The 17,407-nt window shown below is 40.2% G+C and overlaps 1 protein-coding gene across 3 annotated transcripts in view; it reads left to right on the forward strand.

Annotated features, from left to right (window-relative positions):
- PRKDC (protein kinase, DNA-activated, catalytic subunit) overlaps positions 1–17,407 on the forward strand; it is a gene marked incomplete at both ends in the record, with an annotated part of 201,911 nt that overhangs the window by 23,741 nt on the left and 160,763 nt on the right. For all 3 annotated transcript variants that reach the window (XM_080713685.1, XM_080713686.1, XM_080713687.1), the window contains 9 exons: positions 1,248–1,416; positions 1,709–1,758; positions 2,954–3,079; positions 10,495–10,647; positions 12,895–13,010; positions 14,084–14,243; positions 15,614–15,700; positions 16,534–16,653; positions 17,047–17,206. In XM_080713685.1, coding sequence (XP_080569811.1) covers positions 1,248–1,416; positions 1,709–1,758; positions 2,954–3,079; positions 10,495–10,647; positions 12,895–13,010; positions 14,084–14,243; positions 15,614–15,700; positions 16,534–16,653; positions 17,047–17,206 — 1,141 coding nt within the window. The remainder of the gene's footprint in view (positions 1–1,247; positions 1,417–1,708; positions 1,759–2,953; positions 3,080–10,494; positions 10,648–12,894; positions 13,011–14,083; positions 14,244–15,613; positions 15,701–16,533; positions 16,654–17,046; positions 17,207–17,407) is intronic.

Raw genomic sequence — 17,407 nt, forward strand, 5'->3', positions numbered from 1 at the left:
AGGCTGAGAACCTTGATCCTCTAGTTTCTGACTCCTGAATGCTGGGATTACAAGTGTGTGCCACTACGCTCCGCCTCTTTAGGTAGTTTGATAGAGTCAAATGATGCATTTAGTGAAGGCACTATTGTAGTCAATATGACATTTTTAATGACTATTTTCTGTATATAGAATTATCATTATGAGAGCTGGATGTAGTGGCGCACACTTGTGATACCAACATTTGGGAAGCTGAGACAGGAGGATCGTGGTTTGCGGACAGCCTCAGCTTCTTAGCCCTTTGAAATTTAGTGAGACTCTGTTTCAAAACAAAGAATTAAAAATAGGGCTGGGGGTATAGCTCAGAGGTCGAATAACCCTGGGTTCCATCCCCATACCAGCAAAAAAAAAAAAAAAAAAAAAAAAAGAATTATTATTATGAACCTTTTTTTGTCCAGGGCAGTAAAAATATTTATTACTCTACATTCTCCTAAAAGATTAAGATTTGGGTGTGGTGGTGCATGCTTGTAAACACAGTACTACTGATATAGGAGGATTGTAGGTTGGCTGCCAGCCTCAGTTACTTAGTGAGGTCCTCCGCAACTTAGTGAGAACCTGTTTCAAAATAAAGAATAAACTGGGCATGGTGGCACATGCTTGTAATCCCAGCATTGGAGAGGCTGAAACTGGAGGATCGTGGTTCAAGGATGGCCTTGGGTACTTAGTGAGGCCCTTTGCAACTCAGGGAGCCCCTGTTTCAAAATAAAGAATAATCTAGGCATGGTGGCACACTCTTGTAATCCCATTATTCGGGAGGCTGAGATGGGAGGATCATGGTTCATGGACAGCCTCAGCTATTTAGTGAGGTCCTTCTCAACTCAAACCCTGTTTTAAAATAAAGAATAAAAAATAGGGCTGAGAGTATAGTTTGGAGGTAGAATGCCCCTGGGTTCCATCCTCAGTACTACAAGAAGAAGAAAAAAAGAAAAGAGGAAATTGGATTGGTGCTATAGCTTTGAGATAGAATGCCCCTGGGTTCAACCTCTAGTTAAAAAAAAAAAAAGATTAAGAATTGATTTGAGATAGACTGTCCTTCTGACAGTTGACTCTGGTTTCTCCTAAGCAGTCATAATATCTTCGCAAATTAGATTGCAAAACTGTTTCCCATTTATCAACTGTGTGCCTGTGCAATTCCCATTGTTTTGGATATTTGTATTATTTCTGTACTAATTCTCTCCTCTAATGTTTGGCTTGCTCTCCCTTTCTGATAGGTTCCTGAGGTCTATACTCCAGTTCTGGAGCATCTCATGGTGGTACAGATAGACACTTTTCCACAGTACAGTCCCAAAATGCAGTTGATGTGTTGTAAAGCCATAGTAAAAGTTTTTCTAGCCTTAGCAGAAAAAGGACCAGTTCTCTGGAATTGCATTAGTACTGTAGGTAAGTTTGCCATTCATTTTTATTTTTGTGAAGCTGAATGATGAGTACTTAACATATTATTTGAAATAAGTAAAGACATTTTGGTAGCCAGATTTATTTATATCTTTAATGCGTCTTAGGGAACTCCTAAAATTTGATGGACCAAGATCCTTTCATCTCTAGTTTCTGAATCTTAATAGTTTAAATTTAAAAACTAGATAATATTAACAAGAAATTTAAGAGATACAGTTTATTGGTTTTTTCTTAGTATTCTGTTGTATTTTTCAGTGTTTGCTTCATTTTTTTCCTCTAGTGCATCAGGGTTTAATCAGAATATGTTCTAAGCCAGTGATCCTTCAAAAGGTAAGTTTTGAATCTAATATTTCAAAAATTAGTCTTTTATATTTGGAAGCTAGAAATGTTTCTAAGGTTTTAATGCGTTAAATATATAGAATTATACTTTTTTTTTTTTGGTGGTATTGGTGTTCCTGGAAACCCTTCTACCTCTGGGCTACACTCCCAGATCTATTTTTATTTGGAAACAGGGTCTCTTAAGCCAGCGAGGCTGGCTTTGAACCTGTACGATCCTCCTGTCTCTGCCTCCCAAGTGTGGGGATTACAAGAGTGTGCCACCATGCCTGACTAGAATTATACTTTTTTTTTTTTTTTTGGTGGTACTGGGGTTTCGGGAAGCCCTTCTACCTCCGGGCTACACTCCCAGACCTAGTTTTACATTTTATATTTGGAAACAGGGTCTCTTAAGCCAGCGCGCGCGGCTGGCTTCGAACCTGTGCGATCCTCCTGTCTCTGCCTCCCAAGCGCGGGGATTACAAGTGTGTGCCACCACGCCTGGCTAGAATTATACTTTTTTTGATACTGGGATTGAACCCAGGTGTTCTCCCTCCAAGCTATACCATCAGTGCCATTTTATTTTTAAACAGTGTCTCACTAACTGGTGGAGCACCTCACTAAGTTGCTGAGGTTAGCTGCGAACCTGTAATCCCTATGTCTCAGCCTCCCAAGTACTGGGATGACGGGTATGCACCAACATACCTGGCTAGAAGTAGCTTTTCTTAGTAATTAGGCATGAATATTTTGAAAGTGGTCAGACATAATCCCTCTATTTTGTTAGGCAAATACATTCTATCTCAGGTCTGAAACAATTTTATTTTTATATACATATATAACATGTGTATATATTTTATAAGAAAGAACTGTTTTCTCTCTTAAACTCTAGGATAAAATGCTATGGCATATTATGGAGGCATATCATAGTTGCCAGAAGCTACAGGAAATAGGATGAGATGACAGACTAAAGAAAAGGTGCTGAGTGATGTATGGGGCGTCCAGTGGATAGTGTGTCAGAATCCTTGTTGGTTTTATCACAGAAGAATCATCTTTTGTTTCAGATCTTGATTATGCTTTCATAACATAATGTCTTTCTCAGTCTCACTGCATAGTCTTCTGGTTGCAGTTTTAGTTTAGAGTTAGTATGTTCTGGAGCAGGCTGCTTTTGTGAGTGCCTCTGTCAGTACTGGCATGTTATTTTCCTGACTAGGGTACCGAGTCTGAATCTGAAGACCATCGTGCATCGGGGGAAGTTCGAACTGGCAAATGGAAAGTTGCCACGTACAAGGACTATGTGGACCTTTTTAGATATCTCCTGAGCTGTTCTCAGATGATGGTAAAATTTATTATTAAGTAATTAATTTATTTATTTATTTTTGTGGGTGGATTCCAGGGGCATTCTACTTCTACCTCCCAGCCCAACTTTTTATTTTGAAACAGGGTCTCAGTAAGTTGTTGAGGGTCTTACTAATTTGCTGAGGCTGGCTAGGAACCCAGGATCCTCCTTTCTCAGCCTCCAAGTGCCCCCAGGCCTGGCTAAAGTTTATGATTTAAAGGCCATAAAAGTATCTCAGTTTCTGGCCAGGCATGGTGGTGCAAGTTTGTAATCCTAGCATTAGGGAGGAAGAGACTGGAGGATCACAGTTTGCAGATAGCCTCAGCTACTTAGCGAGGCCCTTCACAACTCAAATAAAAAGACTAGCCAGGTGTGGTAGAGACCAGAGGACTGTTGTTCTGGGACAGCCTCAACTACATAGTGAGGCTCTTTACAACTCAGTGGAAAAATGGGGCTGAGAATGTAGCGCAGAGGTAGAATGCCCCTGGGTTTCATCCTCAGTACCGCAAAAAAAAAAAAAAAAAAAAAAAAATATGGGCGTGGTGGCATACGCCTCTAATTCCAGTACTTGGGAGGTGGAGACAGGAGGATCTCAGAGACAGGAGGATCACGCAGGTTCGAAGCCAGCCTCACTGGCTTAAGAGACCCTGTTTCCAAATTTAAAAAAAAGTATAAAATAGGTCTGGGAGTGTAGCCCGGAGGTAGAAGGGTTTCCAGGAACCACAATACCACCAAAAAAAAAAAAAAAAAAAGATTTATATTTTAATAACTTTCAAAAGTTGTTTTTCTTTCTTTCTTTTTTTGGTACTGGCAGTTGAACCCAAGGTCATTCTACCTTTGCAGTGCTTGCCACTATCCTTTTTTACTTTTTTGTTTGAAACAGTCTCTTGCGAAGTTGCTATGTCTGGCCTTGGAATTGTGATCTGTCATCACACCAGCCCCAAAACTTTTTTTTTTTTTTTTTGTGGTACTGGGGATTGAACCCAGGGGCATTCTACCTCCCAAGCTACGCAGTGTTCCCTGTTTTTCATTCTTTATTTTATAGCAAGGTCTCACTAAGTTGTTCAGGGCCTCACTAAGTAGCTGAGGCTGGCTGCAAACTTGTGATCCTCTTGTCTTAGCTTCCAAGTACTGGGATTATAAGCGTGTGCTACCACACTTGGCTCAAAACATCTTTTTTTTAAATATACCTCAAGAGCCAGGAATGGTGGTGGATTCTTCTAATCCCAGTAATTGCAAGACTGAGACAGGAGGATTATAGGTTTAAGGCCAGCTTCAGCAACTGAGGGCTCTCCACCCTCTTTCACAATTAAAGAATAAGGCTGGGCATGGTGGCGCATTCTTGTAATCCCTGTGTTTGGGAGGCGGAGATAGGAGGATCGCACAGGTTCTAAGTTGGCCTTGCAGGCTTAAGAGACCCTATTTCCAAATAAAAAATACACGTGTGGGAATGTAGCCTGGAGGTAGAAGGGTTCCATCCCCAGTACCACCAAAATAAATAAATAAATAAATAAATAAATAAATAAAATAAATAAAATAAATAAAATAAAATAAAATAGGGCTGTGTGTGTAGCTCAGAAGTAGAATGCCCCTGAGTTCAATCCCTGGTAACCCCTCAACCATATACACCCACACAAAATAAAATGAAAATAGATAAATATATCTCAAGTAATGAAAAATTAAAATTGTAAATATAGACAGTTAAAGTGAATCTAGAAGCTGGGTTTGGTGGTGTACCCATGTAATTCCAGTTATTTGAGAGGCAGAAAGATCAAAAGTTCAGGCCAGCCTGAGCAACTTACTGAGATCCTGTTCAAAATAAAGTAAAAATGTTTGGGATGGCCAGGCATGGTGACATCACACTTGTAATCCCAACATTTGGGAGGCTGAGACAGGAGGATTGTGGTTCGAGGACAGCCTCAGCTACTTAGTGAGGCCCTTTGCAACTCAGTGAGAACCTGTTTCAAAATGAAGAATAAGCCGGGCGTGGTGGCGCACGCTTGTAATCCCAGCACTTGGGAGGCTGAGATGGGAGGATTGCACAGGTTTGAAGCCAGCCTGAGCAATTTAGTGAGGCTCTCAGCAACTTAGTGAGACCCTGTTTCCAAATAAAGTATAAAATAGGTCTGGGAGTATAGCCTGGAGGTAGAAAAGCCCTGAACTCCACCCCCAGTACCACACACACACATACATACACACAAATAAATAAATACATAAATAAAAATAAATAAAAAATAGGGCTGGGTGTGTAACTCAGAGGTAGAATGCCCCTAGATTCCATCTCCAGTACTGCAAAAAAAAAAAAAAAAAAAAAAATGTATAGGATGTACCTCAGTGGTAAAGTATTTGCCTGGCATGTTTGAAGACATTGATTCAGTCTCCAGTGATACACACACACACACACACACACACACACACACACACACACGCATGCAAAGTGAGACTAGAAAAAATATGAATGGAAAGGATCTCAAAAGCTGGGCATGGTGGTGCACACTTGTAATCCCTGTACTTAGAAGTCTGAAACAGGAAGATCTTGGTTCTTGGACAGCCTCAGCTACTCAGTGAGGCCTTCTGCAAATTAGTGAGAACTTGTGTCAAAATAACGATAAAGAATAGGGCTGAGGCAGGGGTAGCTAAGAAGTAGAATGCCCCTGGGTTCCATCCCCAGTACTGAAAAAAAAAAAGTAGCTGGGTGTGGTGGCACACGCTTGTAATCCCCAAGCTTGGGAGGTGGAGACAGGAGGATCGCGCAGGTTCGAAGTCAGCCATGCTGGCTTATGAGACCCTGTTTCCAAAAATAAAATAGGTCTGGGAGTGTATCCCGGAGGTAGAAGGGCTTCCAGGAACCTCAGTACTACCAAAAAAAAAAGTATTTTTTTTTTTTCTATCTCTGAGTTCCACCCCTAGCCCCTTAAAATTTTTTCTTTAATTATTTTTTTTTGTGTGTGTGTGTACTAGGGATGGGACCCAGGAGCATTCTACCTGCGAGCTACATCCCCAGCCCTATTTATATTCTTTATTTTTGAAATGGGGTCTCACTATGTTGTAAAGTGCCTTACTAAGTAGCTGAGGCTGGCCATGAACCACCATCCTCTTGTCTCAGATTCCTAAGTACTGGGATTACAAGCCTGTGCCACCATGCCAGGCTTCAAATGTATCTTTAAAAATTAATTACTGTAAGTTGGGCATAGTGGTGCACACTTGTAATCCCAGCATTTGAGAAGATGAGTCGGAGGCTGTCCAAGAACCAAGAACCAATATCCTGGTACTGCAAAAAAAAAAAAAAAAAAAAAAAAAAAATTACTTTTTTTTCCACTTTTGATTGTTCATTTATTGTCATTTATTTTTTTTAAAATTTTTATTGGTGCATTGTATTCATACATCATAGTGGGATACAAAAAAACTTTTGTAGACCTACATGCACACATTGCCCAGTCAGCCCCCACCCGATCCCCACCCCATTCTCTCCCCATCCCTCCCTCCCATGCTTGGCTTAGTGATTGACATCTAGTATTATAGCAATTTATCAAAAATTAAAAATGATAATCTCACATAACAGTTTCATTTGTCTGATACCAAGCTTTTGATGACCTAAAGATAACATTTCAATATTTCTTTTTGCTTTCTTTCTTACCAGAGAATATTTTTTTCTTTTTCTTTTTTTTTTTTTAGGTGAAACTATCATATTTATATATTTATTTTTCAGAAAAAAATCTATCCTAATATGGAATATGGACTCTAGATGCCCAAAACGATCTCGAAAAAGAACAAAGCTAGAAGATAAATATTTTCTGATTTCAAGCCATATAAAGCTACAATAATCGAAACAGTGTAGTACTGTTCTAAAGGCAGATATATAAACCATTGGAGTTAAATAAAAGCCTAGAGCTAAATTCTTCCATATATTGTCAAGTTATTTTTGACAAGGTTTTCACAAACATTTGGTAGTGGAAATAATAATCTTTTAACTAAATATTGTTGAAAAATAATAATTACATGAAAAAGAATAAAATTGGACCCTTACCTAATCCCATATACAAATATTAACTCAAAAGAGATAAAAGACCTAAATATAAATCTTACCTAAATATAAATCTTAAGACTATAAACTCTTAGAAGAAAATCTGGGTCATAAAACCTCACAACATCGAAATTGGCAGTGATTTCTTGGTTATGATTTCAATGGCACAGGCAACAGAAGAGTATAGAAACTCCCTAAAAAATAAAAAAAATATTGTATATCCAAAGACAATGTAAACAGAGTTAAAAGTTACTGATAGAATGGGATAAAATATTTCCAAATGCTATATCTGAAGGTAAATTAATATTCCAACTAGAAATCCTAAAAATTAACAACAAAGCAAACAATACAATTTAGAGATAGGTAAAAGACTAACATAAATAATGAATCTCCACAGATAACCAATCTTAGTTGTCTGTTGGATGGAAAATCTTGTTTCTCTGGTTCTGGTGTGTGTTACCTATTTCTTCTTTGTAGTTAATCTCTTTGAATATTTTCTCTAGTGCTGGTTTTGAAGACATAAATTCCTTCAGTTTCTGTTTGTCGTGGAAGCTTCTTATTTCCCCATCTAATTTGATAGAAAGTTTTGCTGGGTAGGCAATTTTTGGCTGGAAGTTGTTTTCTTTCAGAGTTGGGAATATGTTACTCCAAGCCCTTCTGGCTCTCATGACTTGGTTTGGGAAGTCTGGAGTGATTCTAACTGGTTTGCCTCTGAATGTCACTTGGCCCTTTGTTTTTGTTGCCTTTAAGATTCTCTGCTTGGCTTCCACATTGGTCATTTTGACAATTATGTGGCGTGGGGATCCTCCTCTCCGATCCTGTCTAAAGGGAGTTCTATAAGTTTCCTGGACCTGTGTATCAACCTCTTGCTCTATGTTTGGAAAATTTTCTGCTATTACTTCCTTGAAGAGATTGTTGATCCCTTTGGTTTTACCTTCTTTTCCCTCCTCTATTCCAATTATTCTTAGGTTAGCTCTCTTAAAATGGACCCATATTTCTTCAATATCAGATTCCTGCTGTTGGATATTTTTTTCTAGATTAGAAACTATGCGTTCATTTTTGGATTGCTCATCTTCTAAGAACAAGATTCTGTTCTCCATGTGGTCTAATCGGTTGTTTGTGCTTTGAATTGAGGCCTTTACTTCACTGATTGCATCCTTTATCTCTTTTTGGCTCTCTCTGAGTTCTTTTTGAAGCACCTCTATTATTTCTACAGTTATTTTCCTGATTTGATCTTCTAGAAATCTCTGATTTTCTGTTTTATCGGGTTCTGATGTTGTGGGGTTGTGGGCATTCATTGCTCCATTGTTATTCCTCTTTCCCATGATTTTGGAAGTTTGTGCCTTCTCTGGGTTCTTCCCTTGGGTCACTCCAGCTTCACTTAAGGTGCTCTGGATCTCAAGTCTGTGGTATCTCAGACCCCACTACTCCTTTACTGGGTTGTATCATAGAGTCTCAGACCCAGGGAGTCGATAGAGGCTGCTTTAGACTATGGGGGTGCCCGGTTGGGTGTTCTCCTATGGTGTGATATCTCTGCCACCGCCACTGCCCCAGTGGGTCAAGTCCCTGGGAGTGCAGTACTGGGATTTCTCCTCTGTGGCCCGCAATTTGACTCACTGTTGTTGAGTACGCAGATGGAGCTGTAGTGGACTCGGTGAATTTGCTGCTGCCACCGGTGGCAATATGGCACTGCTGCCATGCCCTTGGCTGTGAGGCTGGTGTATTTCTTCTCTGGTTTTGAGCTCTGCTCTGAGTCTCTTGGCTCGCTGTCCGCTGCTTCTCTCTGGAGCCTGGTATGCTGTTGAGTGCGTTGGTCTGTAGCCATAGCTGTCCGGTGAAATCACCGCTGCCGCTGGCAGTAAGGCGCCACTGGCATTAAGGCGCTGCTGTCTCGTCCTTGGGCGTGAGGCCGGCGTATCTCCTCTATGGCTCTGAGCTCCATTCTGAGTCCCCCTCCTCTCTGGAGCCTGGTGATTTTTTTGTTTCTCTGGTGATGGTGTTTTCTGGCTATGAAAGGCGCTGATTTTGTGGTAATGGAGATTGATTGTTAGCGGGGCTCTTAAGCCCCACTTTTCTTGGTCGCCTTCTTCCCAGAAGTCAATAATAATTACTGTAGCTGAGTTGTCCTTCTAGCTTTATTCTAGATAGTGTAGTTGATATTGAGTTATTCCTTTTAGCAGCCTTAGGTAACAAAAAATATAGCAGTAATATTACCATTGAAGAGCTATTTTTTTTTTTTTTTTGATGCTGGTTATCTAAGCCAGGGCCTCGTGCATCCTAAGTGTATACTTTACCATTGAGCCCCTAGCCCTTTTATTTGCTGAAGGGGAAGATAAATTCAATTAATAGCTATGAAGGGGATTGGTGCAGAAGTTTTATTTATTTATTTATTTATTTATTTAGTGGGTCTGGGGATGAAACCTAGGGGTATTCTACCTTTGAGCTATACCCCCTGCCCTATTTTTTATTTTTGAAATGGGGTCTCAGTTGTGGAGGGCCTCACTAAGTAGCATGTGTGTTTTGTACATTTGTACACTTACACACACATCCCAGTTAACTGTTAAGGTAAACCTTTAACAAGGCTTGGTCTAATTCTAATTCACTACTCATTCATTACTACTATAGAAAACACTTGAGTGTGTGTGAGTGCATGTGTATGTATGTTTGCAGTAATGAGATTGAACCCGGGGTCATTATACTTTTGAGCTATACCACCAGCTCTGTTTTGTTTTTTCTGTGGTACTAGGAATTGAGCTCAGGGATACTCTTACCGCTGAGCTATTTCCCAGCGCTTTTTATTTTTTATTTGAAAACAGGGTCTTGATAAATTATGGAGGGCCTCATTAAGTTGCTGAGGTTGGTCTTGAACCTGAGATCCTCCTGTTCAGCCTCAAGTACTTGGATTACAGGCATGCACTACCTTGCATGGGTTATTTTTTATTTTGAAACAGTGTCTCACTAAGTTATTAGGGCCTTGCTAAGTTTGTTGAGGCTTATTTTTTATTTTGAAACAGTGTCCCACTAAGTTATTAGGGCCTTGCTAAGTTTGTTGAGGCTGATCTTGAGCCTGTGATCCTCCTGTCTCAGCCTCTCAAGTCCTTGGATTACAGGCAGTGCCACCATTTTGGCTTTGCATATTATTTAACTGAAATGTTGCTGTCATAGTACTTTGGGAAGATGTGAAAGATGTGAAGCTTGAAAATTTAGAGGAAAATTTGGTACACTTTACATATCACTGCTTCCATAATACCTCAGTATGTATGTATGTATGTATGTATGTATGTATGTATATATACACATATATATGTCTATATATGTGTATATTTTAATGAAGTATTCATTCTAATACATTTTTGTATAAGATTTTGAAATTTCTTATTTTCCTTTAAAGGATTTTATTTTAGCAGATGAAACATTTCTCTTTGTGAATTCTTCCCTTCAAAGTCTGAATCGTTTACTCTATGATGAATTTATAAAATCTGTTTTGAAGATTGTCGAGAAGTTGGACCTTACACTTGAAAAACAGACTGTTGGAGAACAAGAGGTTAGAAGTTTTGTCAGTAATAATTTTATAATTCTTATTCCAACTTTGCATGTAAATATCAAAGGGGTGACAGCATATCTGAATGATTGAGAAACATTTATTTTCTTCAGGATTGTGATGTGCCATTGATGCCGTTCTATTTGCTGTAGACTAACATATAGAATATGTTCTCAATAGATTACTAAAAAGTAATTTATGTTTACTATGTTAAGCCATTTTTTTGTAAAAAAAAATTAACAGACTTTTTTCTCATTCCTCAGTAATTACTAAAGTGTGAAATCTCATTTTGTATAGAAGTGACTTTTTTCAGTAGGATAAAGAAGTCTTATTTATTGCTACAGAGACTCCACATTGGGAGAGAAAGTGTTAAATGTGTTATCAAGATTGTAGAATACAAGCCTGGCATGCTTGTAATGCCCGAGCTTGGGAGGCGGAGACAGGAGGATCCTGCAGGTTCGAAACCAGCCTCTCTGGCTTAAGAGACCCTGTTTCCAAATAAAAAAGTATAAAAATAGGTCTGGGCGTGTACCCCGGAGATAGAAGGGTTTCCAGGAACCCTAGTACCACAAAAATAAATAAATAAATGATTGTAGAATACAGATAGTAGGCAGCAGAAGAAGAATGTTCCTGCCCTTTTTTCTTTACCCAGTTTTCCTAGCCTGGATAAGACAGCTGAGGCTTGGAGCTACAGGCTCTGAGCTGCCCTGCTCTTTTCTGAAGATTCTCTAGAAACAGAACAGTTCAGGAATGAAGCTAGTATGAAAAGTACTAGATATTCCATGGAAAACCTCTGGTTTGTTTTTTAATAATATTGATTTTTCAACCAAATATGTTCATCAAAGTTCATGTGTATGTGCTTCCACTGCAGTTTTGAAGTCAGAGAAGAGACAGTGTACTTGTGCTTTTTTTTTTTTTTTTTTTTTAATGCTAGGTGATAGAAACACCAGTGTGTGTTGAATTGAAGTAGTTTCATTGAAACTACTTGCCAGCATGGCTTGCTGAACCATGTGGGCTGACATGCCCATATTGCAGACGTGGTATTGTCTTGCTGTCTTCCCTGGCTCTCTCCTATTGTTCACCCTTCATTCCTTGTACCTGCAGGTCACCTGTCGCCTCTGTAATAATTTGTGTCCAGTCTTTTATAGGTTCTGGTTCCAAGGTTTCAACTAGCCATTTAGCAATCACATTTGAAACTGTACCCCCCCCCCCATCATATTTATTGTTCTTGTTTATTTTTCTTTCTTTCTTTCTTTCTTTTCTTTTTTTTTTTTTTTTTTTTTTTTTTGGTGGTACTGGGGTTCCTGGAAGCCCTTCTACCTCCGGGCTACACTCCCAGACCTATTTTTTTATTTTTGGAAACAGGGTCTCTTAAGCCAGTGCATCTGGCTTCCAACCTGCACGATCCTCCTGTCTCCGCCTCCCAAGCCCGGGGAATACAAACATGCGCCACCACACCCAGCTGTTGTTCTTGTTTCTATTCATTAGTTCTTTGATTTGCTGTTACAAGTCTCTAAGGCATTATTGATGCTTTCTACCTTTTGATATTTTACCTTTGTAGAGGTAATCATTGCTAGCTTTTTTTTTTTTTTTTTTTTTTTTTTTGGTGGTACTGGGGGTAGAACCCAGAGGCTTTCTACCTCAAGGTTATAGTCCCAGACCTTTTTTTAAAAATATTTTATTTGGGAACAGGGTCTCACAAAGTTGCTGAAAGCCTCACTAAGTAGCTGAGGCTGGCTTCAAACCTGTGCGATCCTCCTGTCTCAGCCTCCCAAGCGGGGGGGATTACAAGCGTGCGCCACCACGCCCGGCTCATTGCTAGTTTTTTTTTTTTTTGGTGGTACTGGGGTTGCTGGAAGCCCTTCTACCTCCGGGCTACACTCCCAGACCTATTTTTACATTTTTATTTGGAAACAGGGTCTCCTAAGCCAGCGCGTGCGGCTGGCTTCGAACATGCGCGATCCTCCTGTCTCTGCCTCCCAAGCGCGGGGATTACAAGCGTGCGCCACCATGCCCGATTCATTGCTAGCTTTTTAAGGAAATGGTACCCGCATGCATTTTCCTATTCTTTCATCACTTGCTAGCAGCCCTCTGGCTTAGGCTTGAGCCCATCATTCCTCTCAGGTGCTCCCATATGTCTTTCTCACCCATGCTCTCATGGTGTCAGGCGAGAACAAGAAATCACTTGAAAAGTTACTTGTTGAACGATGCTTGGTTGAGTGGTACATTGTTTTTCAACTGATTTTTAAGGATGAAAATGAGGCTACTGGTGTTTGGGTGATCCCGACTTCAGATCCAGCTGCTAACTTGCATCCTGCCAAACCGAAAGATTTCTCAGCTTTCATTAACCTGGTGGAATTTTGCAGGTACTTTGTGAATTTTTAATTATTTAAGAGTGAAAATTATCAGTTATTAGGTATAGAAAGGAAATACCCTGTAGAAATGTAAGATGTGAACCTGAGCATGGTGGTGCTTGTCTGTAATTCCAGTACTTAAGAGGCTGAAACAGGAGGATCACAGGTTTGAGAGCAGCCTTAACTTGGAGAGACCCTGTTTCAAAATAAGAAAAATTTGGAGCTGGGCATGGTGGCGTATGCTTATAATCCCAGCATTTGGGAGGCTGACAGGAAGATTGTGGTTCACAGACAGCCTCATCTACTTAGTGAGGCCCTTTGCAACTCAGTGAGACACTATTTTAAAATAAAGAATAAACAATAGTGCTGGGGTTTAGCTCAGAGGTAGAATGCTTCTGGGTTCCATCCCCAGTACCAAAGGGGAAAAAAAAAGAATCTCAGGTAGGGGAAAAAAAAGGACCATAGATTTACTTGAAAATGTTAAAATACCTAAGCTGGGTGTGGTGACGCTTTTTGTAATCCCAGCTTTTGGGAGGCTGAGACAGGAGGCTGAGACTTGAGGATTGCAGTTCATGGATAGCCTCAGCTACTTAGTGAGGCCCTTTGCAACTCAGTGAGACCTCGTTTCAAAATAAAGAATAAAAAAAAAAAAAAAAAACAGGGTTGAGGGTGTAGCTTGGAGATAGAATACCCCTGGGTTCCATCCCCATTACCTAAAAAAATAAAAAATGTTAAAATGCCTAAAAATAGCCAGGTGTGGTGGTGGCACACGCTTGTAATCGCTGTGCTTGGGAGGTGGAGACAGGAAGATCGTGCAGGTTCAAAGCCAGTCACGCTGGCTTAAGAGACCCTGTTTCCAAATAAAAAAAGTATAAAATAGGTCTGGGAGTGTAGCTCAGAGATAGAAGGGCTTCCAGGAACCCCAGTACCACCCAAAAAAAAAAAAAAAAAAACACCCTAAGACTATTACATGATGGAATGATGGAATTATGGTCTTTTGTTTTTATGACCTTTATAATTTTAAAGCTGAATAAAAATTAGTATGTCAGTATTTTCTACCTTAATCATTTTATTTGTTTTCACAGAGAGATTCTCCCTGAGAAACAAGTAGGCTTTTTTGAGCCCTGGGTGTACTCATTTGCATATGAATTAATTCTGCAGTCCACACGATCACCACTCATCAGTGGTTTCTACAAATTGCTTTCTATTGCGATGAGAAATGCCAAGAAAATAAAATATTTTGAGGTAAGTCTTTTGGAGGACATGTTATATCCCTGTGTTGTTCTGAGTTATATGAGCATGTATTATAAAATATGTGACTATAGCATGTACAATTTTAAACTTTACTAACTTAGTTATATATACTTTAAGAAACTGATATAGCTGAGTGTGGTGGTGCTTGCCTATTATCCCATTATCTGGGAGGCTAAGGCAGTGATCACAGGATCAAGGCTGCTCTCAGCAATTTAGCAAGACCTTTTCAAAATAATACAAAGAGGCATTTGGGAGGCGGAGACAGGAGGATCTAGGTTCTGGTACAGCCTCAGGTAATTAGTGAGGTCCTTTGCAACTCAGTGGGACCCTGTTTCAATATAAATAATTAAAAATAGGGCTGGGGGTATAGCTAGGACATAGAATGCCCCTGGGTTCCATCCTCGGTACTGCAAAAAAAAGGGGGGGGGTTAGGGGTATAGCTTGGTTGATAGAATACCCCTGAATTCTGTTCCCAGTGCCACACACATACATACACACAGAAACAAATTGATATGAGTCAATTGGATGACTATTTTTAAAAAGTAGTAGTGAACTGGACAGATTGGCATATTCCTATATTTCCTGTACTTAGGAGGCAGAGACAAGAGGATCCCAGCCTCTGCAATTTAGTGAAGCCCTGTTTCAAAATTAAAAATAAAGCCGGACATGATGGCACATGCCTGTGATCCCAGTACTTGGGAGGCTGAGACAGGAGGATCATAAACCAAGCAAAGAGTGAGACTCATCAACCTAGCGAGACCATTTCAGAATAAAAATAAAATAAGACTGGAGCTGTAGCTTGGAGGTAGAATATCCCTGGTATGGATCTCCAGTACCCTCCTCTCCCAAACACACAACGCATTGGCTAAGTATGTAAAATCCGCAGTGCTTTGCAGAGGTTGGTTCTGGAATCAGCAATATGAACGTTCTTGGGAGGCTCAGGTCTTCTCCAGAGCCACCTAATCAGAAGCTTGGGCAGTGCTCAGTGGTTTGTGTGACAAGCCATCTGAGTGATCCTGGTGTCTCTTAAGGTTGGAAAATGACTTGAGTGGTATCCTTGCGGCTCCAGTGAGTCATATGAGGCATGGGTCTCTCAGAGCATGGGCACCACTGCCTGGCAGACAGGGCAGGGAGTGGCCTTGGCCATGCCCATGGCCTTCAAGCAGGTCTCTGCCTCCCCTTCCTGCGTTTTAACTGCCTCTGCCTGGAAATGCCATGGGGCTGAGTCTCCTCTCACCTGTCTTCTAGACTGTTGGTAAAGCGAAAGGGATTGAGCTGCAGAAAGGTTGGGACCTGAGGGATTAGAATATGGCTTTGTTGATTCTTACTTGGTGTACTAATTTGTTATTTTATTTTTACAGACAATTAGTTCAAAGAGTCTCAAACATTCCCCTGAGGATTCAGAAAAGCATGCTTGCTTTGCTTTATTTGCAAAATTTGGTAAAGAGGTAACGTTTAAGTGATTTATTTTCTTGTATTATGGACATTTTTTTTAATGATGTATAATAAAAATAAAATCATAGTGATAATGTTACCTGATTGTTTAAAAATTGGCTTGTTAAATCCAGGTGAGAAGGTATTAAAAATTTAACACAGAAAATAATAGCTTCAAAAATCCCTGTTTTCTTAAACTAATTTAGTTGAGAGCCGGGCATGGTGGCGCATGCTTGTAATCCCAGCATTTGGGAGGCTGAGACTGGAGGATCGCGGTTCGCGGACAGCCTCAGCTACTTAGTGAGGCCCTCTGTAACTCAGTGAGACTTGGTTTCAAAATAAAGAATAAAAAATAGGGCTGGGGGTGTAGCTCGGAGGTAGAATGCCCCTGGGTTCCATCCCCAGACCGGCAAAAAAAAAAAAAAAAAAAAAAAAAAAATTAGTTGAATGCTGACAACTCAGAATTAAGTAAATTTAAGTACTTCTGCAAATTAACTTTACCTGGAGATCAATGCTTAGTTTGTAATTGAATGTGGTCATGTTAAGTGGAGGCTACATTGCCAGGGGGGTGATGCACACTTGTAATTGCCTCACTTGGGAGGTTGAGATAGGAGTATCACAGATTCGAGGTCAGCAATTTCGTGAAACTCTGTTTCAAAATAAAAAATAAAATAGGGCTGAGGTGTAGCTCAGAGGTGGAATGCCTTAGGTTTAATTCCCTGACCAAAAATAAATAAAGGCTGCATGTTTAGTTTTTCATACTCAAGAATAGGGTAAATATTTTAATTGACTTTCAGATTGTAAGTGATATCATATATACAGCACTGTCTTCCTCTTTCTTGTTCAGGTATCAGTTAAAATGAAGCAATACAAAGATGAACTTTTGGCCTCCTGTTTGACCTTTGTTCTGTCCCTGCCACATGATATCATTGAACTTGATCTTAGAGCCTATATCCCCGCATTGCAGGTAAATGGGTTGGCTTGACCGATACGTCTTCATCACTTTTACGTTTTCTAGAAAGCATGGAAGCATCAGGGTCTCTCCCTGGCAGCATGGCAAGTTTTCACTCATCAGGTATGCTTGTTGCTGCCCTCTTCCAGCTCTGGGGCTTGGGAAACCTGATGTGGCCTTTCTGGGCTTTCTTTGCAGGTGAAGGTGAGAATTCACCTTGCATGTGTTGGAAGTCTGCAGCTGACCCAGTCCTGTGGGCTGACACTTCTTGTTGCCCTCATGCTGGCCTGCATTATACCATCTTACCTCCAGCAGTGTCCGGGGCCAGTAGTAGAAGGGCATATTATTATTTCTCTAAATCATAATTTCCCCATGTTTCATTTTAACCTTGTTTATATTGACATATAGATGGCTTTCAAGCTGGGCCTGAGCTATATCCCACTGGCAGAAGTAGGTCTGAAAGCTCTTGAGGAATGGTCAGTCCATATCCAGAAGCATGTGATTCAGCCATATTATAAAGACATTCTTCCCTGCCTTGATGGGTACTTGCAGACGTCTGCCTTAGCAGGTAAAGTTAGAAGAATTAGGATGCATATTGTGATTAACAGGTAGGCTGAGATAGGATCACAAGTTTTTGCTAGCCTCAGCTACTTTGTGATGCTCTCTGTGACTTAGTTATACCCTGTTTCCAAATAAAGAATAAAAAAATAGGGCTGGGCGAGTACCTTGGAGGTATGATGCCCCTAGGTTCAATCCCCAGTACCACACA

The sequence above is a fragment of the Muscardinus avellanarius genome, assembly GCF_963383645.1.
Source record: "Muscardinus avellanarius genome assembly, chromosome: 1".
NCBI classification, from domain to species: Eukaryota; Metazoa; Chordata; class Mammalia; order Rodentia; family Gliridae; genus Muscardinus; species Muscardinus avellanarius.